The sequence below is a fragment of the Cavia porcellus genome, unplaced genomic scaffold (genome assembly GCF_034190915.1).
Source record: "Cavia porcellus strain 051 isolate PalLab524CR breed Dunkin Hartley unplaced genomic scaffold, mCavPor4.1 scaffold_28, whole genome shotgun sequence".
In the NCBI taxonomy this organism is placed as follows: domain Eukaryota; kingdom Metazoa; phylum Chordata; class Mammalia; order Rodentia; family Caviidae; genus Cavia; species Cavia porcellus.
In genome coordinates this window covers 44612080-44638530 of record NW_026947511.1, presented here as the reverse complement: position 1 = coordinate 44638530, position 26451 = coordinate 44612080, and the positions used below count along the sequence as shown (strand labels likewise).

At 40.3% G+C, this 26451-nt stretch overlaps 1 protein-coding gene and 1 non-coding gene across 7 annotated transcripts in view; both read right to left on the bottom strand.

The window, feature by feature from the left end:
* The window catches only part of Dnah8 (dynein axonemal heavy chain 8), a 254705-nt gene that overhangs the window by 91826 nt on the left and 136428 nt on the right, over nucleotides 1-26451 (bottom strand). For 5 of the 6 annotated variants that reach the window (XR_010044105.1, XM_063238969.1, XM_063238971.1 and 2 more), the window contains 13 exons: nucleotides 26001-26193; nucleotides 24165-24287; nucleotides 20052-20182; nucleotides 16510-16663; nucleotides 15302-15466; nucleotides 13759-13985; nucleotides 11249-11367; nucleotides 9181-9284; nucleotides 7734-7910; nucleotides 5663-5830; nucleotides 4920-5135; nucleotides 1945-2082; nucleotides 554-681 (listed from right to left, as the gene is read on the bottom strand). Coding sequence is in view for 5 of the 6 variants with exons in the window: in XM_063238969.1 (XP_063095039.1) it covers nucleotides 554-681; nucleotides 1945-2082; nucleotides 4920-5135; nucleotides 5663-5830; nucleotides 7734-7910; nucleotides 9181-9284; nucleotides 11249-11367; nucleotides 13759-13985; nucleotides 15302-15466; nucleotides 16510-16663; nucleotides 20052-20182; nucleotides 24165-24287; nucleotides 26001-26193 (2043 nt within the window). In the remaining variant the exon portion in view is untranslated. The remainder of the gene's footprint in view (nucleotides 1-553; nucleotides 682-1944; nucleotides 2083-4919; nucleotides 5136-5662; nucleotides 5831-7733; nucleotides 7911-9180; nucleotides 9285-11248; nucleotides 11368-13758; nucleotides 13986-15301; nucleotides 15467-16509; nucleotides 16664-20051; nucleotides 20183-24164; nucleotides 24288-26000; nucleotides 26194-26451) is intronic. The other variant, XM_063238973.1, reaches the window with a different exon arrangement.
* On the bottom strand, nucleotides 23022-23133 carry LOC111758025 (U6 spliceosomal RNA). Its single transcript, XR_002792267.1, has one exon. It is a non-coding gene; the product is annotated as a U6 spliceosomal RNA (small nuclear RNA).

Genomic DNA, 26451 nt, shown 5'->3' with positions numbered 1-26451 from the left:
GCAAGAAAGCAGGTTCCCTGTGAACCCCAACAGGCACAGAGCCTCCCTCCTGTGGATGGACCCTCTTCCCATTCCATGCCGTGATACTGCTCACAACCAGTTTTATGTTAAACTACTTCCTCTTCCTCTTCTTTGCTATTTTCCTGCTCCTCTTTCATTTCTTCTAAGTTCCCTGAGGACCCCAATGGACATGAGTCCAAGAAACCTTTGCATTTAGAGCAAACCAAGGTCCACACTTTCAGACTCACGGAGGTGGGAACTAGAGTGAAAACCCAAATTGTCGGGCAAACCCAGACATCAGATGTGGGAGGTACCTGCAGACTGAAAACCCACCCAGCAACACCATGGCGAGGTTAACAGGTCCCACCGACCATGTGTTATTCCAGCTGTAAGCATTCTTAAAGGAAGGGATTCGGAGGACAGATGGAAATAAAGGGGAAAAGCACCCTCATGGAAATCAGTCGGTTTCATACGCTCTAGCATCACGGGGTGGATTTGTCGTGACGACTATATTAAGGAGGAGGGCGATCACAACAGAGACCGGAATTCATACCTACTGATCTGAGCCTTGAACTCTTTGCTCTGCTGTGTCCACCGCACTTTCTCCCCACTCAGTCCATCGATGAGTGTGGACGCCGCCTGCATCTTTTTCCGGCACATATCGGCGTCATTGAGCAGATCCTGCACTCGGAAAAGAATGCTCGATTGAACATCTGTTATATTCACCCGTAAAACTACAAGGAGGAAGGACCCAATCTGCAGAATAAATGTCATCTAAAAGCAATGCAGAATGGTGGAACTTCGCCGAGCAAATTCGTGATGGAGTGATTTGACCTTATGAGATGTCAAGAAAAGCAATTTTATAAGACATTATCCTGTTAATTCTGTCAGGTATTTTCAAGACAACAATAAAGAAAAGATAAATGTTGGAGGAGACAGATATGCTGCCCGTGATTTAAGTGTTACACAAACTACACGTTCCAAAACATTGCAGAGTACCCCATCCATACATACAATTTCCTTGTTTTTACGTATTAGTTTTTTAAATGCATTTAAGAAATATCAAATTGATTTTTAAAAAATCAATTAAATCAGTAGCTTAATCATTTGTTGCAGTTAATAATGTGTTTTCTCCAAGAAAAATCTGCCATGAGGATGAGTTTGTGGCAAATCATTAGTAGCAACTATTAAGTTTTCAGAGCTCAGTGCAAGCCAACACCAGTGGGGGTTTAGCTCAGTGGCACAGCACCTGCCTGGCAAGTGCAAGGTCCTGAGTTTGATTCCCGGTACCAAAAAGAAAAAAATTAAATGAAGTCATTATTCAAAATTAAATCCCAAAATTTACAATTATATCAAAAACAAGGATAATACATAATAAAACCCCTCATTTTCTGATTATTCAGATTTGGATACTACATATGCTGCTGAGGAGCCTCCCCCGTATCGATGTGATGGAATGGTACAGGACGAGGAGTGTGAACGCTTTTTTGCCAAAGTTGCATTCAGTGAATCACGGTGTGTTAACACAGACAGGGGCACACAGAAATCAGTAAATTCTGCAAATCACAGCTCCTCGGAGCCCGGGCGCTGATGCCGCCTGCCCTCACACCCTGCGGAAACCTGTCCTTCTAGGACCCCCACTTTACAGAGGGAGCTGGGTCCACTGTCCCAAACTGCACGCTTAGCAAGTGCCTGCGCTGGACCATCCACACCCTGTCTTCTCACTCGAGCGCCAGGACTCTGTCTGACGGACACGGTCCTACGATAGATCCGTGGTGATAAAAAAAGAGAAGACTCTAAAGGGCCAGAGATCCAAGACAGGGAGCCATAGACAGGGAACTGGGGCTGTTCTGCGAAGAATTTTCACCGCAAACCATTCTAAATATAACACACACTGGGCTGACGTTTTGGGACGTCATTTCGGTCACACGGGCAGCATCTCACCATTTTCTCATTCATCGCTGAGTCAAATTTTGCCTGGACTTTATCGAGCTCTGCTTGTTTCTCATCCAGGAGCGCCTGGGCCTTCCCTAATTCTAAATTAGCGACAGCTAAGCGGCCTTCCTGCTTGGCTAGGTTTGCCTGGAAAGGAAGAAGAGGTGGTTTATGTGGAGTTATGTGAGCACCTCGAAACATTTACTTATTTATTTATTGTCTTTTTGAGACAAGGTCTCATGCAGATCAGGCTGGCCTTGAGCTCACTTTGTAGCCCAGGCTGGTTTCAAACTCGCAACAACTCTCCTGCCTCAGCCTCCCAAGCGCTGAGATTATAGGTGAGCACCACCATGCCCAGTTCAGCATTTATAATTTTAATTGGTGAACAGTAACGTAAACTGCATGATTTTGGCAGTGGGTGGCATTCCCGAGCTCGTCTGTTTCACTGTTTGCAGTTATGGAAGCAGACAATCTCGGGGCTATTTCATTCATTTTTTTCCTCTTTTAATTACTAATGTTCAATATAGAAAATACGGGAGATAGAATAGTGTCTAGGAAGGAGAACAAAAATTACTTCTGAAAATAACCTGAGAGTATCCTGTTAAGAAGCTGGTAAGCGGCTTTTGGAGCTTTTTCATCTTGTGTGGTGTGACCACTTCCAACATATCATATTTGACTTCATCTTTTCCTGACTTACACATTTTTGCTCTCCCTTTACTTTTAATTCTTATAAACAATGCTGGGATGAGTACCATGGACAGGTAATGTTTCATGCTGCTTCTTAGGTAAAGATGCTTTGAAAATAAAGTGACTGTCACAGCAGCTTTTCGCCTTTTTCTAAATTCTACAGCATGGTGGCTATTTCCTTCTTCTAAAGTTAAAACAACAGTATAAAATAACAGAGCTCCTGGGGTCTGGGTTTCTTTTTCAAATATTTCATTTATTTGATTTTAGAGAACTTCCACTTAGATGATCTAATGTACTTACATACAACCATGTAAAATGGACTCTTTAATTAGATAAATCTGCACAACTGTGGTTATGTGGATTTATCTTTCCATGCTCATTCGTTTTTGCTTATTTTCTTCTTGATTAGCTTTTCTAGGAACATAGATCTTTATGGTTTTTTACTTATTTTTCAAAGCACCAGTTGTTCCTGGCTTTGCTCATTAATTCTACTGCTTTCTCTTCTCTATTTTTAATGTTATTTTTATTACTTCTATTCTGCTTTCTTAATTTCGTGTGTATCCACGCGGGGGAGCATCTCCTTTAACCCCTGTGAGGAACGTCGGCTTCTCTGATGGAGGTAAGGGTTGAGAAGGCACAATTGCACCCACATCACAATGGCTTTGGTAACTCGCCTGATTTCACCATTCCTTCATAGAAACAACTGGCTTTTTAAAAATGTAAGTTTCCTTATTGTATTGTTTACAATCAAAGAACGAGGCCGAGGAATTTCTGCTTTGGGGCATTTATCCAAGGTTTTCTTGAATATGATCAGTTTCTGTAAATGTTTCTTGGACAATAAAAATAACTTCACATTATTTGTTTATACTGAAGAAAAGACCCACTGTAGCTACTGAACCTTTAAAATAATATGAAATAAGAATCCTATAGAGTTGTTAATCAATGGCCATTGAGGACTTGTTCCATAATTTGCAGGGCCCCGGGCACAATGAAAACACAGAGCCTCTTGTTAAAAGGTTATGAAGCATTTCAGGAGGGCAGCAGGTGAACATTAAGCCAAGTGTGGGCCCCACACCTGTAACGCAGGCCCCGTGCCTAGCAGCTCTGCTGTAGGCTGCCAGTACGTGCCAAGATCAGACGTTACGTTATCCTTTTTGTTAATTTTCACTTGAGATACTAATGGATTATGTTTCACATAATACTGCTTCATAGCTAAAGCATTATCATCATTAAGGCTCTACTGAGCATAATTTTTATTGGTAAAAGATAACTCTGCTCCCATGTACTCTTTCTTATAGTTCATCAAGAACTTGATATTATGCTGTAGTAAGGCTTCCCCTTGCCATCTTTCTGTGGGGGTGAACCTGCGGTATTTTCCTACAGTGTCCTTCTGATAAAACTTCCTTACATGTAATGTATTTTCTGTTTTCCTCAAAGTCACCCACGTACAGTTTAAAGAGGCAGCCCCTTCTCTATGGGAGATTGTGGCACAAGAAACGGCCTGCCCACCTACCGGCCCCACAGAGCACCTCCTTACAACTCCACATATGTGGCATGGTGTAGGAATCTCTGCCTTCCTGAGAATGTCTTTCTGTTTCTTCGGACATAAAGGACAGCCTGGTTGGGTGTGAAGTGTGTGTGTGTGTGTGTGTGTGTGTGTGTGTGTGGACCAACTAATACTCAGTTGCATCCTTACAAATATCTTTTTGCTCCCACATACACTGAAGAGCAGCTTTGCTCAGTACTGATTGCTTGGACAACAGCAATCTCCTCCTCAAAATCCTGCTTATGTTCTTCCATTATCTTCTAGTGTTTAGGATAGCAGAAAGTCGACAATACCTTGATTTCTCTTCTTTTGTAAGTTTCCTTTTAAATTCTGTTTGCTCATTTGCCTCCTAGATTGCATACATTAGGACCTCTTTATGTGTTTGAAATTAAGACATGTCTAAGCATGAACCCCAATTTTTGTAAGCTTTATTGGGAATATAGTCATGGAACTCAGTCTTCAGGCCAATCTCCACACTTCAAGGAAATGGCGAGTTTTCTTTTTCTTGATTATTTTTCCCAATAAATTCACTTTCTATTTAACAAAATTGTTTTGATTACTTACCTGCATGGCCAAAAAGAAGTAACAGATATAAAAAGAACAGAAACTTCATGAGGGCATAAGGGAATAAAGACAAACTTGGCTACAAGGACATCTACCTGTATTAGTCTAAATTGCACTTCGTTTGTTAAGAGCAGTCATGCTGCTGATGGCCTTTAATAAACACTGATGCCCTGGGAGGGAAATTTACCTTGAGGGGCAAAACCTCTCTGTTGATGCCATAAAATGTTGCCATAGCAAGCGTCCAAGACAGCAGACCTGCCACATTCCCACAGACTTTTTTGGCACTTTCAAAATTGTAGTCATCCATATTAAAATATGGTTGTAGTAACTCCACCGTCTCTTCATTTATTGTGTCCTTGGGGAACTGCTGAAGACTGAACAGGAATCCTGTCGCGCTCATTAGCTGAAAAATAGTATTGTGACCCATTAAGGTACGGGACAAAAGAAACACTTTCTTCCTGGGGTAGTTTTTGTGGTTTCTAATTTGGATTTTTTTCCCCCAAAGACGCAACAGTTGATTTGTCCTAAATATATCAATCAAGACCATTTGTAATAATTAACCTAAATCTGTACATTGCAAACCATCTCCTTGTTTCCACGGTGAAAGAGTAAAGAGGAAAACCTGTAAGTTTCCTGCTTGGTAAATGTGTCCAGACTCCACCAACCACACAGCCTGGGCTGAACTGGGCTGAACTGACCTCAGGCTGTGCCAACACTTGGACACTGCTCTGGAATGATTTCATAAGAAGATGGTGGTCAGTTTGGAAAATCTATCCCTTCTTACGGGTGGGGTGGTACAGTGAAAGATAAACACAGTCTACAATAGACAGCAATGTATTACTGTCTCCTGGCTTGTCTGTCTCTGTCATGTGTCCTGGGCTGGGGACACCTGAAACACCTCATAGGACTTCCCGAGACAGACTTGATTACCTTTAAGGACTCGGCCCACGAAGGCTTGCAGCAGGGCTTTTCCGGATCCATGGAAACAGGGTCAATTTTCTTTTGAAACAGTAGCAGCACACAGTCCATGATGCGCATAATAAGATGCGGTGGCTTTGCCAGCTTCCTGACCGTGGCAATATCATTTGGTTTGATGGTCTGTATTGGAAATTAGGAATCCACATATTTTTGTTGAATATTACTAATAGTCATATGGAAATCAAATGCTTTTTAAGTCACTAAGGCAGGCTACTTGAAAGCTTAGTTTCTCTAATCCCCAATACTATCTCAGGGTTTGAATTGTAAGGGTATTTTTGTTTTGTTTTGCTTTTCTTCACAGCGGGGATCGAACTCATGACCTTGCACTTGCCAGGCAGGCACTTACACCCCTGAGTTAAATCCCCAGCTGAATTCTAAGATTTTTTGTGATTTTTCATTGATTTTTTAGAGTTTATTTATTTTTATTGCTTTATCCCCTATCGCCCTCAACTGATCTAAAACATCACTAGCACTGATTGTCCACCACACTAAATCTATTTATAAGTCCCACTGATATGTAATATTTAAATATTGCATTTTCAAAACATAAAGTTTACATTATGTGGATCTTAAGAGAGGAGACAAAATCCTGGATATCAGAACCCTCACCTTTGGATTTCATTTTAAGGGCTGCTCCATGTATGAAAGGGGAAGGAATTAGAAGAAAATAAGAGAAGCTCTTATAACACACGGCTCATAAAAATATGTGTGAAAGTTTCTATCTGTGAGTTGGCTTTCAGTTAAGACACGTCTGACATTTAAAGTGAGAACCCTGGGGAGGCCACATGGTTTATAAAATGTCTTAAGACTCATTTGGCGTAGCAATCTCTCTCTCTCTCTCTCTCTCTCTCTCTCTCTTTCCTTTGCATGTTATGGTAGGACCCATAACAGGAAGAATGGGAGGTGCAGAATGCGTCCTGACCACTTTGAAAATTTTATTAAATGATTATCATAGATATATTCATTACTTTAACAACTATAAACATTCCCTCATAGGGAAAAAACCAACCCCACCCCCCAAAAAAACCAATAACGTTGGCTTCATAATCTCCAAAGGAAGGCAGAGAAAACACAAGTACCCTAAAATAAGATTTCTGTCATAACAGACGCATAGGGAGACAGAAAAACAAAGGAAGGTTACAGAAGAGGAACTGAAAACTTTCCCAAAGCAGGGCAGCAGCCGCAAATCTGAGCCCAGATTTGTGAATGACTTTTATTAAGCAATAAAGCTGAGGCAAAGCATTCCTGGCATAGGAGAAGCACATTAAATGATAACAGATCATGATTCTCCCAGAACCCTACAGATATTTCTAATGGGTGGAACACAGAATGGCAAGAGTTAGAAAAGTTCAAGAGGCCGAAAGGTCTAGGTTATCACAGCAACAGAGGCAGTAGCTTTTATTGTGCACTTTCTATGGGCCCTGCAAATTACATCTTTTTTTTTCCCTTAACTTTTAACACTTACCTGGACCCTTCAGGTATCAATAAGCAATTATAATCCTCTTGGAGACCCAAGAAAGCCAACTAAACTTTCCCCAGACCATACATCTAAGAGGTGGTGGTCAGAAGCAGCAAATGCCTTCTGCCTGGTGTCCAAAGCAGGGCCCCTCTTGCCTGACACCTGTGGGTGGCCAGTCAGGGAATTTGTCTTTTAGGCAGTGGGAGCCATGTGAGGACTTTAAAAAGCAAAAGGACACTATTCAGAGGGGATATCAGAGATCCTGAGGAAACCAAGAAGGCTTTCCATGTAATCTGCATCCTTCATGGTACAATTTAGTCCATTCTTCTCCAGGATTTCTCAACTCCCAGGGTATACTGAGTTATGAAATAACAGGTTATAAAAAGTGAGGGCTTTGAAGAGTTAGGAAAAAAGTCTCAATAGAAACATTTGCCTGCAGGCCTAAGAAGACTGAGGACTCAATTCAGCTTTTGATTGTGAAATTCCACAACGGATTGCAGGCAAGGAAACAAGCAAGGTTTTCGGGGAGGATCTGTGCGGGGCGGGCCAGGACACACTGCTCACGTTCAGGGCGGCTTCGGCTTCCTCCAGGGCGGGTTTCGCGGCCTCCAGTTTGGTCTCAGCTTTCACTTTCTCACTATCAATTTCATCCACAATTTTCTGGGCTTTGTCTTTGACCTCTTGCACTTCATTTTTAACTTTGGCTGAAGCCTGAGCACTTATGGTCACTTCTGCTAATACCTGTCGCGTTGAAGAAACACATGAAAGCAAACAGAAACCCTTCAAGCAAACTTTACAGTCTCACTCACACAGCAAGAGAACATTCATTCCATACAACATAAAATATAGATAAGAGCAAGGCTACTCCCCATCTAAGCCATCTGTTTCTAAGGCGTATTACACTAATTCCTTTGGTTGGTTCCCCATGGTGTTCTATTTTTAAGCTTTCCTTAGGCTTAGCATGTATAAAAATACATATTTTTTTACAATGTATACATAGATTATATAAATACACATTTTAAATTGCATTTATAAATAAAGAGCAAACAGGCATTTGATGCTATGAATTCCTAAAAATTGAGACAACTCAAGGAAATAGAATAAGGTCAGAAACCACATTAAATTTAATGTAATAGCCATAAAAACACCTCATGTTTATTGAGTGCTTCCTACATGCTCAGACTAGGCCAAGTACTTCTAGATCTCTCTCACTTCCATAACTGGCTAAGGGTCGAAACTTAGGCTTCTGCCTAACTCTTGATGGATGCCAAAAGCAGACTACACACGGTGGTAGACAAAGGAACCGCACACGCATCCCTGTCTCTTAGGAAGAGTGTACTCCCCCTCCCCAAATCCCACTAACTCTTTTTTACTTTTTCCCTCCTCAATATCAACTTGAGATGAGACTTGAGCCATTCCAGGGAGCTAAACCATGCAGGACTTTGAAAGGGGCTCACAGTTGAGCAGAGATTCCATAGACAGATCAGGGAGAACAAGAAAGAGCAAGAGCAGGTGAAGGGATAAGAGTTTGGATGTGCCTTAGCATAAATGACAAAAAGTCCTTGTGAATACTACTTAGCAGGACTAATCTGTGGGTTATGCCTTTTTCTTTTTTACCCCCGTGCTGGGATGGAACCTAGCACATTTGTACTGAGCTATATTCCCAGTATGTAATATTTTTTATTTTGAAACAAGATCTCACTACATCACTTGAGTTTCCCACGCTGTGGTCAAATTTGCAATCCTCCCGCTTCAATCGCCCAGAGTGCTGGATTTACAGGTGTGCATCACCATGTCCCGTTTTGCTTTTTATTTTGAGAAAGAGTCTCTACTAAGTTTTCTAGGCTGGCCTTAAACTTTCAATCCTCCTGCTTCAGCTTCTTGAGTAGTTGGAACTACAGGTGTAACCACTGTGTCCAGTGGTCCTATTTCTAATAACACTTTTTAAAGTGTTTTTTTTAATATGGGAAACAATTCCTCCTCAATAGTGATAGAATAAGCGCAAACTTACCTCATCTGCTTTTACAGAGGCCACAGCCAATTCCTTCTCCTTAACTGCAAGATCTTGAGAGAGTTTAGCAACGGATTCACTTGCCTCCATGAGCTTATCAAGACCTTCACAAATGCACACATACACACTCTTGCTGAATACAAATACAGTGTCTATCCCGTCCTCAAACATTTACTATGTATAAGGCAATGCATATGTAAAGCAACAAACACAAGGTGATTATAGACAAAAGCTTTGAAAATACACATAACTTAGGAAAACAATACTGGCCATATTCCTGAGCATTCAACAGGGAATAAGAAAATAGCTTTGATGGGAGAATACCACCTATCTGATCTCCAACATCGCCATCTCTTAAAAGTCAAATAAAGGAGAATATAATTGAGATACATTTAAGGGAAGGTTACTGTGGCACACTGAATGCACGGCATTAGCCAGAAAATTTATTTGGCAAACTCAGGTTCTCCATGGCTTTGTAAATGGTTTGTAGCAAATCTTTTTTTTTTTTTTTTTTAGCTTTTGCCTTTGTACCATATAGCAGCTGAGTTGACAAACGAGATAGAAATGTTAGTATTTTTGTGGTTCCTTTCGCTATAAAAATGGGAACAATCACTAGACCTTGTGTAACTGACACTGAGGAATGCAGAGTAAAGATAATTGGGAAAATGAGTTTCTCATGTAGGTGGATGTTCATATCTAGAGGCCTCTGAGGAAGGAACACAGTCACTTGTGTATTTTCCACCATGGCTTGAACCCAGGTATTTTGCATTGAGTTACATCCCCAGACCTTTAGTTAGTTAGTTAGCTAATTAGTTTATGGCAAGAAAGGTTCTCCTTGAGTCACTGAGCTGCTTGCCCAGTTTGTACTTGAACTTCAGATGCTCCTGTCTTAGCCACCCAGGCTTCTGGAATTACAGGAATGCACCACCATGCTCAGCTATTATTTAGTTTTCCAGAAAGGCTGTGCTTAAGAACCAGACTGTGAAATTCCTAAAAACTTGTCAGCTGGTTCCATAAAGTAATACAAGTACGCTTCAGCCCAACACTGATTCTAGAGCATCATACACAGGAGCGACCAAGATACATGGTCAATGTTTAAATTTTAAAAGACGTATTATAGTAAAAGACATACCACCATTAACCCTTCTGGGAACACTCCCACTCACTTTAAATATTCTTATATTACTGTTGCCATTTCCGAAGCCACCGTAAGTGTCTAAGTGTCTTTATAACGTATGATTTTTAAAAAATCCAGTGAACATTGCTGCCAAGTACCGTACAACAGAAAGGAAACATTTAAAACACAGGAGACTGCATCCTCATCCACCTTATTCACCCGAGCTGGCACAGGGAGACTTGGCTCTCCTCCTCCAAGCCAAAATGAAAGCAGGCATATTCCAAGGGGGTGACTGGTACTGTCTCCTCCACCATAACACAGTTTCCAAAACTTAAACACTCACCGTACTCTTTCAAAAGCTGAGTCATGAAGAAAGCCACAATGAAGGTCACTCTCTTAGTGTTTCTATAAACACTGCTAACTTCACTGACGCTGGATCGCTATGTGAACACAATTTTGTTTTGCAGAAATAAAAGAAATACTTTGGATCATATGGACCCCATGCTGTGCCAATACACGTTTCCTGTTTATACTACAGAAAATCAGAAAATCATTGCTTGGCTCAGCAACCTCTTTTTTTTTCTTGTTTTGTTTTTTTCTTTGCTAGAAATCGAGAAGGCACTAACATGGCAAAGCTTATACAAATCAAGACAGTTAGTCTGAGGACTGCCTTTCCCCATCTCCAAGCAATGGCTCAGGGACCGTATTCACGACCCAACAGTGGACTGGAGTTAAGACGGCTGTGTGTAAAGATTCTAGAAAAAAAGATGCTCAATTTGTCCCTGCCCAGGGTCCCTTGACAGCACAAAAGACCCTTAAGTTCATCTGTCAAAATTATCTACTACTCACCATCAGGTTAACATTTGGCTTTCAAACATGATAAATATCTACCCAATGGCATGTTGAGGTTACTAGTCAAACAAACCCCGAAAAAGATTCCATTCCTCTTACCAATATTCATACGTTCAGCTTGTTCATTAATATACTTCACCTTCTCGGTGTAAATGTTCTTGTAACCGTTTATAAAGGAGAGGTAAGATTTGGGGGTCACGTGCGCTCTTCGGCGGTATCTGAAAAGAGATAAAACCATGGCCACCTCTGTGATGCTGCTGAGCTCCCTCAGGGCGCCAGCAGACTTCTCCCACTGTGAAGTCAGTGTGATTCCTTGTGGAAAGCAGAATTGTGTGTGGTCCCCCAGAGGGGAGGGGTAAAGGGCAACCTGAGCCTCTGATGCTTTGACCCTGAGAGTCCTGGACTTGACCTTCACCCAGACTCTGGACCCCTGTCTCTGCAGCAGGATGCCGGCCCTGCCTCCCCCTCCCCCTCAGAATTTTGTGATGATCAAACAAAATAGGATCTCTGAATACACTTTGTCAACCTTAAGGTTCTGGACAAATATTAGGGACAGCAAAGAAAGTGGCTGTAATTCACTTCCTTTTTTGGCTGCTGTTTCACTCTTTTTTAATTTTATGAAAAAACAAAACAAAATTTTATTACCAAATAATACAAGAGTAATCATAGTGCATGCACTCTGTAACATTATCTTCAAACCAGTTACTCAGGGTACAAGACGTAAATCAAAAAGATTCTTACAGAAACAAACAAACAGTAACATGAGATGTTCTTTTCAATGAACTCAGATAAAACTAGTAGTATAAACAAATCAAATTAGCATACATATTGAAATATTTTTAAAACAATGGAATACATAATTTGGGGACATATTTGAACATCTCCATACTTACTATTTACCGGGTAGCTCTTCTGTTTTGTTCTTTATTTGCACGTATACACATACACAGATATGTGTACTGTTATATACCTGTATATGTACACAGTGTTTCTCCTACAGAGAAACCATGTGATATTTAAGTGTATGTGTCTGACTTCTATCACTTAACATTCCCAAGTTGTACCTACTGATGGATGCCTCAAATTTGTCTTTCTTTAGGCCAATATAATTCACTTTCATTCAAATGATATTTGCCACACACTTCTTCACTGCTACACCACAGTGGGGTGGAGTTTACAACAGCAAAAATCAGTCTCCCCTGGTGCACTGGATGGGCCTCGAAGTCCACACAGCCACCCCTAAGGCAAGCTTACAGTGGGCTTTACAGTATTACAGTAATTATATTCAACGACAGATATGCATGAAAGCAATAACTTTACATAAAAGAAGCTCAAGTCAAAGAAGAGCTCTTCTCTTACTCTATAATTATGTCACTTTTTATATTAACCGTTCACCTTTGCCATTCTGAAGATTTTTAACAGTTTAAAAGGGTTTTTGTTTTGTTTTGTTTTGTTTTTAGGATTTGGGAATATATGTGACTACTACCGAAGTGGTATATGAAACATACATGCAGAATAGGGCTAGAGATACAGCTCAGCAGCACACTGCCCGCCTGGCAAGCAAGTGTGAGGTCAGGAGTTAGATACCCAAAAAAATAAGAGAATGCAGAGTGAACTTCCATAATCTAAAAGAACATGAAACGCTTTAAAAATATACAAAAAATAAAAATAAAAAATCGGTTTTTAAAGCTGCATGAAAGTAAAAATTCATCTTCATAGGTGACAGAAAATCAAGCAAAAAGATAATCCTCTTAATGGCACAAATTAATACACACTAATTCACTAGGCAAATCTGGGAGACTGTCTGGAATTACTTAAGAGAGGCAGTCCAGGTATGGTTTTAAATAAAGAAAAGGTTTTGGAGTAAACCTTTTGAGACAAAGACCTCTTTCTAGGCAGAAAATTAAGCATAGCCTTTCTGGGAGGTTCTGCACCCCCTGATGCTCATCCATTCACCCCAGAGGTTAATGCTGATTTTATTCACATCTGTCACACAATCTTACACAATCACTATCATGCTCAAGGGAAAAATGAAAAATTAAAAACTATATTTTTGAACTGCTGACACCAGCTTTCACATAATAAACACCATTTCTGCTCTTAGGGAATGGTTTTTCCTGCAGTCAGTTACAATTCTGTTTCATAGTTTTTTGGCATAAAAGAATTGGTAAGACTAAGTTATGCAAACATGAAGCCTAGATGCTCCCTTAACATAAGGCAATAAAGAAACTTAAAAACAGTGTACTACTTTAATCAAAATAAATAATGCATCAGAATAGGAAACTAATTTTTAAAGGCTTCTAATGAATTAGTTATTCTCAAAACAAAACTAAGCAAATGAAATCGAGCAATTCATTAAGCAGCTGTTACTTGGAGACTTAGAAGGGAAGGAGGCATTTAAGTGTGGATGCCACTTAATTTTTAAGTCTCTTTTATTTGCCATCTTTTCAATATATAATCTCTAGAAAATCAATGCAAGAAAAATCTAAATGCACCTGGAACTTCAGGTTCAGTCAGTAAAAAGAGTCTTTTAGTGGATGTCACACTTAATCCCACGAAGGAGGGACCTCTGCTGCCAACAGCCATCAAGCTTAGGCACTGTCACTTACCTTTGGAAATAACTCTCACAGCTCTCTGAAACCATGTCATGAAACAGGCCCATTGTTTCCACAACCTGTCTTTTAATTTCACTAGAGCAGACGATGTTATAATCCATAAGGAAATAGGAGGCCACAGCGACCAGAGCCTCCTTGGGCCAGCGACTGAACCAGTCCATTGTGCAACCTGATATCAGGCCAGGGAATTTCAGAGATCGGGCACGGAACTTCTCACCAACCTGTTGACAGCAAAATACGAAGCATCACAAACCCAGAGGGAGTATTTGGCAGTTAGAGAGGGAGAGGGATGGAGGTATTCTGAGCCGATGGTGTGACACTGTGAATCAACAAAAGAAAAAAGAAGACTTGGGCTGCAACAGTATGAAAATTTAGTGCTCAGATAAAGGAAGGGGACACCTTTCCACACCTCCCTGTCCTTGCACTACGTCTGCACTGCCAGCTACACCTGCAGGAACTATCTTCTCAGAGGACGCTGACAAATGAGACTTCTTTTGGGACAGAGGACCAGGACAGCGAAAGGCGGGGTACTAAGTGCAAAGAGCTGACGGATCAGATGTTTGTTCTGAGAAGGAAACAATTTAGGGAGCCTGAAAAAACTTTCTCTGAATACCTGAAAAGCTTCCTGTGGAAACAGGGACCGGAGTCATTTGATAGGGAAGAATTAGAAGCAGAAAATAAGGTACAGACAGACAAAATTTAATTGATCAGAAAGAATCATTGTTTCTTCAGCAAAGAGATTACGGAAAAAGGAAGCAGCCTGCCCTTAGATGAGACTCTCCCTGGAGCAGAGTAAAAGTGGCCAGAACTTGCTGTGATGATGGAAATGATGGATGTATATGATTTTCAACGTGATAGGCACTATCTACACATGGAAATTGAGCGCTGGAAATGGGACTAGCAAGACTTGAGGAAGTGAATTATTACATCCATGTAATTTCTTTCTTTTTCTTTTCTTTTCTTTTAGACAGGGTCTCACTATGCAGCTCAGGCTGGCCTTGAGCTCACTTTGAAGCCCAGGCAGGTCTTGAACTGGCAATCATCCTCCTGCCTCAGTTTCCCCAATGCTGGGATTACAGGCATGAGCCACCATGCCTGGCTTTTTCCATGTAATTTCAATTAATCAAAATTTCAGTAGCTGTAAGTGCCTAACAGCCACAGTACCAGATAGCAAAGTGAGCAAGAGATACTCAGTCCTAACTCAGGGATATTCTAGATGATATTTCCAGACTGAAGAAGGCACAGCTGGATGAAGCTCCATCATTAAACTCCTTACAACTCAAATAATGCATGTCTTTTGGTAATTCATGAAAAAGACTGAAGACCGTGCAGTCATCTCTATTAATATGAATATCTGAGTTATCACACGGGTCATGAGACTTGAGCCCATGGAGACTGGTGGCAGGAAAGTATTAACCTTAATTCAGTGAAATAAATGCTAATTTCTGAGCAAATAGCTCAACAAGGCACAGCAGGTACATACTGGGGACATTTAAACAACAGACACCTCTGACTCAGATTCAAAACAAAGACTCACCGGGGAGAAGCAGAGGACCACATGCAGGTTCTTTCTGGATCGAGAAATGAAGTACTCGTAGAGATTGTCAAAGGTGGGAGGGTGGCGCGGGAGCTCCCTCTTCATCACAGAGATCAGACCTTGGGTGATCTCATCCAGCTCGTCACGCGCAAACAGATTGGCGATCTTTGAGCAACAGACAAGAAAATGTTCTGTATGTTAAGAGTTCTCCAGCCAATCTACTGCCACTGTTCCCTCTTTTTTTCTCCCCTATGTGTCATATTGTTTTATATTTTCTTTCTGCATCCTGACATCCTGATTAGCCAGAGATTATTAAGTGTGATTTTTTTTATTGCACAATTGAATCAAGAGCAGATTATGCCTTTTCCCTGTGCTTAAATCGCTATCACTAACTAAATGACTCCACTGTTACCATGTGTGGTAATGAGTGGTCTGGCATCCTTTGGGAATGCCTGCCCTACTATGAATGCGCAAGGCTGTTCCACTGTGCCCAGGCTTGGATGCCAATACGGTGATGGATGGTGGACACCCGGCCGGCTGGGAGTCGCGAACTTCAGCAGTCGTAGCTAGGCAGAGTGACTACATGACCAATAAAACTGTTGGTGTCTGAATCCTGGACAGGCTTCCCTGAGCAGAAACGCAGAGTCCACATTCCTGTGCTTCCTACTAGAAGGCCAGCACGTTTGCAGTGGCCCCTTGGAGAGGGCCAAGGATGCGTGCACGTGGAGTCCTCCAAACCCCACATGGTGTCTCTTTCTTTCTTGCTTTATCCTTGCTGCAGGGCTGCAGTAAATCTTAGCCGTGAGTGTGACTGAGCCCCACGAGTCCTTCTAAGGAAGCACTGTACCCATCAGGGAGTGGTCACAGCAGTGCTGATACAACAGCCATCAGAACTTCCACCCACTCACAACTCACTTCATCGGGAGGACTTTCTGTACTCCCAATTAGTAAACGGACCTGTGGGTCCTTGCCTGCTTCTAAAATAATCTGTAGGATCAAACTGAAGATTCAAGGGACATGCAAGGAACCACACTTAAAAGTTGGAAGTGGACAGCCGTCACTTCACACAAATAAAATAATCCACAAAATCTCACCTCTCACATCAAGAATGTGTGCTAAATGGCCTGGCTTCTCAAGAGTTCCTCCCTTGCTATATAAACATAATTCGGTTTTTTACAAGACAAGCTTTCCCTCTCTCCTGGACCTACCTCCCCTGAAGACAGTAAGTTATTGAGGTATTCTAGAAATGCCTCGTCTTTGATCTCATTGTCAGTAAAGATGAAGGTAATGCCTTTTCCATCCGCACCAGCAACCTTGTATAAAGACTTCAAGTCGTCTATGAGGTTAGTCACATTGTAAGACCTGAAAAGGGAAAATTTACAATTAGAGAAAAAAAGTACGCAGTCTTCATTCATCTCAAATCACAAAGAGCCCGTGGTTGTCACAGTATAATCTGTACCAGCCCCAGCCGGTATTAAGTAACTGTGCCTTCCAGAAAACACAGAGACGGGCGCCGAAGAGCTAAGTGTTATCATTCAATTCAATTCAAATGTGCTGTTTTCCAGAAGTGAGAAATAGGAAGGTTTACCAGAAGTGACCCACGAATAGTGATGGGAACAGGACAATGAGCTTTTAACCCCGGCCACCCGACAGTTTTCCTGCCCAGCTGAGTACGTGTCTAATATCTGCTCGGAAATTTGGATGAGTTTGGTTTGGTGAGAAAAATCACAATAAATTATACGTAAAATAAAGCACACAGAGTAGTCATTTGCACAGCTAAGTGGTTAGTTACAGAGAAAGCCAACAGAAAATTAAAGATTATGCAAGTTGGTAGAAATAACAGAAATGTCCCTAGGTGGTCGCAGACTGTGAAAAGAGAAGATGTTGGTCCCTGTTTACTGTTTCCTGCTGGAGGCACACGCTGCAAGTGGTGATGCAACATATAAGAACAAGGCAGGCGCTCTCCGAAGTGCTGTACACGTCAGGGAAGCTGACACAACACAATGCAGAGACCTGACCTGTAGGAGGTCTCAGAGCACAGGCGGTAGGGAGCTTGGCTTGAGCCAGAGCGTGTGATGCAAAAGCTATGACCTTGGAGCCAGAAAGCTCTGGGTTCCAATCCTGGCTGCAGCTTTAATCAAAGTCCCCTTATGTTTCCCAGCTGTCGTTTCCTCATCTACAAACTGATGATATGTACTGTGAAGGTTGCGGGTACTGAGAATGGCATAGTATAAGGACACTCCAAAGCATAAATGGCTTCTCTTACACTAGGTTTTAAACTAGGTGTGCCAGTTCCCCTGTTCAGAGTGCACTATTGCAAAAAGTCTTGAAACTTCAGCAAAAGAACCTCCTTCCCAAAGAGAATCTAAGTGTCCCTTTCAGAAGAGTCCCACGGGGAACTAAGGGACTCGCGGAGGGTTCCTGAGCTGCAGCTGCACCTGTGCCTCAGTGGTACGGCCCGCGCTTCGGGAACAAGCCTTTCAGAGAAACTCTGACACAGAAGCCATCCTGCAATGAAGTCACGTAACTATGTGGGCTATTAAAAACAACTAGACCACTTATGTACTGCTTTAACAGATAGAGCCCCAACACGCCCCGCTTCAGGTCCTGTCACCCTGCCCCTCTGTCCTGGAAATGCTCCTCAGGAAGTTTTCTAAGCTCATCTCTGCTGCTTCACTCTCTAATGTCATGTGTTGTCTCGTTTTGGTGGCAGCACATAAACTAAAATTCTAACGGGCTGCGTCTTCCGCATCCATCCACTCCACTGAAAACTTCAAAGATCGGATGATTTATGACCAAAAAAAAAAAAAAAAAATGATACTGCGATGTAGCCAGGAAGAGAGGATCTTGTAAGTGCAGGAAGCTCACTTGGATATGCATATAGAAAATAATAATAATCTTAATTACCTCTTCAGAGCTTGTAAGAAAATGAATTTCTAAAATAGGATATAGCTCTAACTGTGAAAGTAGTAAGTTTTATTTATAAATGTCAAGGAAATCATAGAACATCTTTGTGACCTTAGGATGAACAAAGATTTTTAAATAGAATACAGAGAGAGACAGAGAGACAGAGAGAGACAGAGACAGAGAGGGAGGGAGAGAGAGAGAAAGAGAGAGGAACAGATACATTTCACTAAAAGTGAAGATTCACCTGCCCAGGGGGCTGGGGATTTAGCTCAGTGGCATAAGCGCCTTGCAAGCAGGCAGTCATGAGTTCGATCCCTGGTACCGATAAAAAGGAAAAAAAGACAAAAAAAAAAAAAAAAAAAAGATTCACCTGCCCAGGTAAAAAAGCAAGACAACTTGGGAAAGAAATTTGCAATACATACCCTAACCAAGACATTGTATCTAAAACACATAAAGAATTCTTAATAACCAATAAGAAAAAAAAAGTTCAATTTTTTTAAATGGGTAAATGACTTTAAACAGGTATTTTGTAAGCAAGGTTGTCTAAATGGCCAATAAAAGATGAAAATATGATCAATCATTAGTTGTCATTTCTGGAAAGGAAACTGAAGCCACACTGAGATACTGTGGAATACTCATCAGAATTGCTAAAATTAAAAAAATACACAATAACAAGGGTGGGCAAAGATGTGGGGCAACTGAAACACTCTCAGACTGTTAGCAAAAATGAAATGAGTTACATTCACTTTGGAAAACCTCTTAGATCCACTAAAGTTGAATACATATTCTCTATTCAGCAATTTTACTGGACGCAGCATCCTTAGACATGCACTAGAGCATTCAGAAAAGCTCTATTTGTCAAAGACCAGATATTTATTTTTTTAATTTTTAAAGATTTTCAAAAATTTAAAAACATTTTTAAATTTTCATTTTAAAGAGAAAAAACAAGAGAAAAAAAAAACAAACAACAACAAAAAACCCAAAACAATAGTAATGTAGCACTTCAAGACAAGATGATAGGAATTTAACAATAGTTGTTATATTGCATATTGTTATCTTCAAAAGGTTGCTCAGATCAGCAGATAAAGGTATGTAGAATTGATCAAACAATATGAGCACTAACTGTTCCTATCAATGAACTAATAGAATGAGTACAATTATCTTAGCTATCATATATACATACACACACATACACACACATATATATATACATATTTATATTTTTTCTTTTTCGTTTCCTTTCCCCCATCCTAGTCACTCTTTCCCTTTGAACACTTTCTCTCCCTTTTGCAATATCTAGTTTCTTACACTAGGGAGACTACATGGTGTCGCACATGCAAGTCTGATTTATTTCACTTGTACGACCAAATATTTATTAATAGTGTAATAGATGAGTGAATAGTGGTAATGACATGTAATAAAAATGATCAAACCATCGCTAAAGCATAACACCACAGAGGAATCTCACACACAGCGCTAGAACAGAAACGAAATGTGATGTCAAAAAAGAAAACCCCGTACGAACTGACCTAAAGTTCAAAGCTAAGCAAGATGAATGGATCAGCTCAGGGGTGGGAACCTCAGTTTTGCTGGGAAGGTAGTAACTGACAAGTGCCAGGGTAATGCTTTGGGGGTACAAGCAGTGTTCCACTTCCTGTGGGCTGTTCAGCCAGGTGTACTTGGTACTTTGTGACACACACGCACATTCTCTTCCATATATAAAAGTTATATAAAAATTTACTTTAAAAAGAATAACCACAAGTTGTATTTCTTTAAAAGTAAACATTTGACTCTAGAGAAATTAACTTAGAAAAACATATCGTCATGTTTTCTTTTATCTCACCTGGTTAATGTTATCTGGAATATGTGATATCCAGCTATAAACGATGCCAATCTTGAAAGACTTTGCTTTCCGGATCCACCAACACCCACCAGCAACGCATTTCCACATGAAGCCCGAATTATTCGTGAAATCTGTTTTGAAATTTTTAAAGTGTTCATTAGAGGAAAGGATGTAGCTACATTTTTTTGTACAAGAGTCCAAGGTTTGACCAGAATTTTATAGATTGAATTAGACATCTTTCTTGTAATTATATCCTTGGAATTTAAAATTTTTTGCATTGGATTACTTATCATAAATTTTTTTGTCCATATATCATGAACAAATTAGTTTTAATCCTTTCATAACTATTCTATGTATTTGTATAATTTTATTATTTTTAGATTCAAAGGATGCTAATTTGCAGAAGATGTAAAAACAGGTTAGAACTGTTTGCTTATTATCCATCAGTAATACAGTGAATCTCTACAACACTGTCCCTGTCATATCTCCACCAACAAAGCAGTTTGTTTTATTTTGCAACAGAGTCTCACTCTGTAGTTCAGGCTGGCCTTGAACTCACTATGTAGTCCAGGCTAGTCTAGAACTCACAGTAATCTTCCTGCCTCAGCCTCCCAGCATGCACCACCGTACCTAGACAACAAAGCATTTTTCACTCTGTATTTTTTTAAAGAGAATAAAACCAAACAAAATAAAACAGAATAAAGCCAATCAAAACAAAAGCGTGAACACAATACAGGACTTCAAAACAAGATAATACGAAATCAACAATGGCTGCCATGATATCTCTTGTTATCTTCAAAATAGCTGCCTATACCATCAGACATAAAATCAAACAAAACAGAATAAAATCAGGCAAAATAAAACAATGAAAGCAATAAAGGGTTTCAAAACAAGATAATAAAAAATCAACAATGGCTACCATAATATACCTTGTTATCTTTGGAATAGCTGCCCAAAACATCAGATATAGTAAAATCAAACAAAACAAAATGGAATAAAACCAATCAAAACAGAACAATGAAATGATACAGGGCTTCAAAAAAAGATAATAGGAAATTAACAATGGCTACCACCTTCCCTTTTCAGACATTTCCTCCCCTTTCTCTTCCGCAATGTCTATTGTACATTTTGGATCCTACTAACTCTTCCGTTTTTTATATCAGGGACACAACGCAATGTTCACCCATGTGAGCCCGAGCCGTTTCACCTGTGAGCATGATCTCAAGTTGCATTCATTTACTTACAAGATCCTTGAGATTATCCTTCTTTCTAGCTGAGTAGTTTTCCATTGTATAAACATGCTGTATCTTTCCTACCCATTCTGCAGGTGATGGGACAACTTCCCCTGCTTTTTGTTCTGGTTCCCTGTCACATGGAGCAACAAAAGAGACTGAGTCTCCTTTGACTTTCAGTCTATGAATTTCCTTTTGAGCTCAATGTTTCTTGTATAGCACACATTGATGGACCTTGTTTCTTGATTCACTCTGCCTGTGTTTCTTTTTATTGATGAATTGCGGCCATCTGCATTAATGGTTGTGGCCAGCATGCACTGGCTCCCCTCTGCCTTGCTATCTGCCTGCCATTTGCTCCCTATTTTTCCCTTGTTCAACTGCCTGCTTCACTCAGTGATCCCCCTCTGTCGCCATTCCTGGAACCATGGTCATTTTTATCTCTCCCTAGAATATTCCTCAGTGTTATCTGTAGGGTTGGTTTGGTGGTCATGAATTCCTTCAGTTGTTCTTTGCATTGGAAGTATCTTGTTTCTCCATTAATTTTGACAGTTTTGCAGGGTATATCAATCTGAGTTGGAAGTTGTTTTCTTACAGGATTTGAAATACTTCAAGCTCTTTTTGACCTGATGTTTTGTGTTGAGACATCTGTCATGATTCTGAAGGGTTTTCCTTTATAGGTGATCTGTTTCTTTTCTCTTACAGCTTTTAATGTTCTGTTCTTGTGGTCTTTCTGGTATCTTGATTATTGTATTGTCTGGGTGTAGATTTATTTTAGTTACAGCTAGTTGGAGTTCTATATGTCTCATTTATCCGTATGTCAAGTCCTTTCCCCATGCTTAGGAATTTTTCTGCTTATATCATTTGTATTGACCCCTGCTTTTTTGCTGACACCTGTCATTCTTAAGTTTTTTTTTTTTTGTTTTGTTTTGTTTTGTTTGCATCATCTTGCAGTCATTGAATTGTTACTTCTTGGATCCTTGTTATTTTTAAGAGATCTTTCCTTTCTCAACTGCTAGCTGCAGTCCTGTCTTCAAGGTCTGAGAGTTGATCTTCAGTTTTTTTCAAGTGGTTTTGCTAGATTTCAATGGAGTTTTTAATTTCCTGACAAACTCTTTGAATCAGTTCCGTGCATTCCAATTCTTCCCTATATTGTTCACTGAAGGTTTCCTTCATTCTCCTGTGCTCCTTTTTTAAAAAAAATCTGTATCTTCTTTAGATATGCTCAGCAACTCTTTCACTATGTTTGTCATTTCTTCTTTGACCAGAGATACTATTTCTGATCTGATTTCTTTTACAGACTCATGAAATCGTTTCTTTACTTTTGTTGGCATCGTCCCAGAAATTTCAGGTGTGCGATTTCTAATTTCTTCCATGGGCTTGTTCTGTGTGGGCTGGAAGCCACAGATTGCCTTGTACTCTTTCGTATTGACATTTTCCTGGTTTCCTCTGCTTCCTCTGGGTGAGCAAGTTGTGGGGTCCCAGGCACTGCCACGCTGGCTACCATCTGCGGTGTAGGAGAATGGGTCAGGCACCTGGTTTCTCCTAACCTAGGTTCACAGGGAGATGGTGGGGCATGGAGTAGAGTTCTTCAGACACCTGTGGCTTCTCTGAGGCAAGACTGGCTGGTTCTCTTGGCCCATGCCAGCTACAGGTCCCTGATGGTGGCAACTGGGCTCATAGGGTTAAGGTCAGCTGCTGCTCCTCCTGGCCCAGGCTGGCTACCCACAGGAGGTCCCCTTAAAATATGGAATCTTCATGGAATCGTCATGAGTTTGCGTGTCACCCTTGCTCAAGCACCATGCTATCATCTTTGTATCATTCCAATTTTAGAATATCTACTGCCAAAGCAAGCATCAGGAAAGCATTTTTAAAACTACCAAAATTCTACAGAAGTTGGGGGCAAAAGAGCATTTATGGAAAAGGCTCAGAGAGACCGGCTTCACTCAGTATTACTTTTCTAAGACTGATTTTCCCAGTGAGGATAAGACTCATATCATGGTCCAAATCTTATGCAGGCCATTTGAAGACTTCTAAAAATGCTATCTTTTACATTAATGTCACAAATTAGGAAGACAATTACTGAACCCATTATCACCACTAACTTTTTTTTAAATGCATGCTTAACAGATGGCAGCAGAGGCATACTGCCTTGGTATGCATTGATACTATCGTTACATTTTTAAAATATGTTAATTTTATGCATTCTTATACCTACAACAGGATCATCAGCTCCTAAGACCTGGCCATGGTGAGTGCTCAGTAATTACTTGGTGAATGCATGAATGAGGAAACCACCTTAGAACATCTGGACTCTCACCTCCCTATCTATGTCATCACTTAAGAACTCACTGTCAGACAACCAGTAACAGAAACAAACTTTCTGTAATTCTTCAGGCTTTGCATCAAAACATGCTCCTTTTTGGCTCCACATCTGACTAGCTCCATCAGTCCTCTGTACCTGCCTTACTCCCCATCAGTTTGTCCATCGTGTGTACCCCAATCACAAGTCTGAAGTTTGTAAAGCAGCATTTTTTCCTATGTGGGGAACCAGAAATAACAAAATGTAATTCCAGGTAACAAAATGTAAGTCCTTCACTGAACTCTTCAGTTTCCTTTTAGAAAGACAAAGCTCTTTGACTAAACATGTGAAAAGCTCTGAACACAAAAACCATGAATTTGTAATGGAAAACATTTGCTCTTGTGTAGGTGGATTCAGACAAAGGATGTCCTATTAAGCTATTACTTCCTGAGACAGTGACTGATCTATGTTTACTCTTCTATATGCCATGTGACAATGTGTATTTATATTCTTTCCAATTTATCTGTGAAATTTACTAAGCGTCAACACCACCTATTTATACCAGGGAATAGTCAACAGAACCTTAATAAGATGAGTCATCGCATCTTTAAAAAACACCAGGTCAAGAGACGTTCCTCTAATGACTTCATTGAACTGCCTCTGGTAAAACTGAAGTTTTTCAGCTAGAAATTCAAATGATGGTATCTATGGGTAGAAAGAAAGAAAAGAATATGTAGTATGCAGATATTTGTTAAAGTCTCAATTGTCAAGGCACTCAAAATTATTTTTTAAAATTATTTTAGGTTTTCCAAAGCCATATATTAATAAACTATAACAATTTTTTAAAATTCTTAATCTGCTTTTTATTACTGTTTATGGCTTTTTTAAAACATACAGAATTCTCACTTGTTTGCTGAGCCCCTAATTCACCAGTGTTTGTTGTGAAATAAAAACTTACCCACTTTGTTATAAAAATTGTTCCTTCTCATTTAATTCTTTATTCTAATGCATTCTAGAATTACCTAGGTTAGGTGACCTTGTTTTGGGGGGGGGTTGTTTTTGTTTTTGTCTTTTGAGACAGGGTCTCGCTATGCAGTTCAGGCTGGCCTTGAGCTTACTTTGTAGCCCAGGCTAGTCTCGAACTCACAACGATCCTCCTGTCTCAGCCTCCCGAGTGCTGGCATTACAGGTATGAGCCACCATGCCCAACGACCTTGTTTTTTTTTAAACTCTTTTGAATCTTATTTCATATTTCATTAAGCTTATAAATTAATTTAGGAAAAATGATGTATTTTTATTTAATTAAGTAAGGTTTTGATCACGTTAATTCCAAAATGTTTTATCTAAGTATTGCTGTTGTTGAATGAAATACTCGTGTATTATTTTCTGTGTTGTGATTGCTGCCAAAGCCTGGCAAGCTTTCTGTGAAGGGTCAGACAGTAAATGTCGTAGGCTTCACAGTCCTGACAGTCACTCTTATGACCTTCTACTCTCCATCCCTGCAGTGCTGAACAGACACAGACAACAGGTAAGCAAAGGGGAATGGCTGTGTTCCAATACTACTTTACTCAGGAACTTTACTGAGCTAGTTCTGTTATTTACGTAGTTTATTTGAGTTCCAGATTGTTTCCATGTGTCATAAGGTATTAGCCATCTTTTGATTTTCTAAGTTTTAAAAATGTAAAAACGGTTCTTAGCTCATAGTGTAACAAAAACAAGCAGCGAACTAGAGATGGCCCATAGACTGTAGCTTGCCATTCTCTGGTACAGAAGATAGTTTTCTGGGGTTTTTTTGTTGTTGTTGTTGTTATTGTTGTTTCATTTTAGTTTGGGGGTTTTCTTTTCTTTTTTTTTTTCTTTTTGTCTTTTTGAGACCAAGGTCTCGCTATGCAGTTCAGGCTGGCCTTGAGCTCACTTTGTAGCCCAGGCTGGTCTCGAACTTACAGCAATCCTCCAGCCTCAGCCTCAGTGCTGAGATTACAGGTGTGCACCAACACCCAGCAGAAGATAGTTATTGAGTTGCGTATTTTGTTTATATAATATTTGATCATCTTTCTGCATTCTTATTAAACCAATTCAAAATTCCTTTGGGTTATACAATTAAATAGTCATATCTTCCACCGATACTTTGGTTTTATCCCTGTCTTGATAGTGATGGCTATTTTTGTCATTTTACTCCACTGTCTAAAACTTTCAAAGCAACAGTAAATGAAGCGGGGATGGTGGGCACACTTTGTATCTGCCTTCAATAAGATTGTTTCCAAGTTTCTCTGATGAAAACATTTTACTTGGAGTATGATAAATGTGAATCACAACACATTCATAAATTAGAAGTCATGGCACCTCCACAGCGAAACCAGTGCAGAGAGAAGCAGCCAGTGAGTGACCTGAGGGGTCCTAAGAGATGAAAACACACACCAGTTCATAGACCTTGGGTACTTCAAAGACACTGTCCTCTGGCTCGTCGCCTGTTGGTTCAGGCATCTCACGGAGGAAATCCACAAAGTATGGCTCAGGAAGGATACAGGAGGCTACTTCGGGGCTGATATTTTCTTCCACTGCACGGATAAGATGTACATTAAACCACTGCTCGTCTTCGGGAGTTATAAATCTGAAAAAAAGATACACTAGTAAGGATGCAAAATAGGGAAGCATGTTTTCTAACTGAACATGGGCACGCCTCCCTCAACCTGTTTGCAGACCTAAGCCCGGACCTGCCTCACATCCCTATCCTTTTTTTTTTTTTTTTTTTTTTTATCGGTACCGGGGATCGAACTCACAACTGCCTGCTTGCAAAGCAGGTGCTTATGCCGCTGAGCTAAACCCCCAGCCCATCCCTATCCTTACAGAACGTGGGATGAGTCACTTA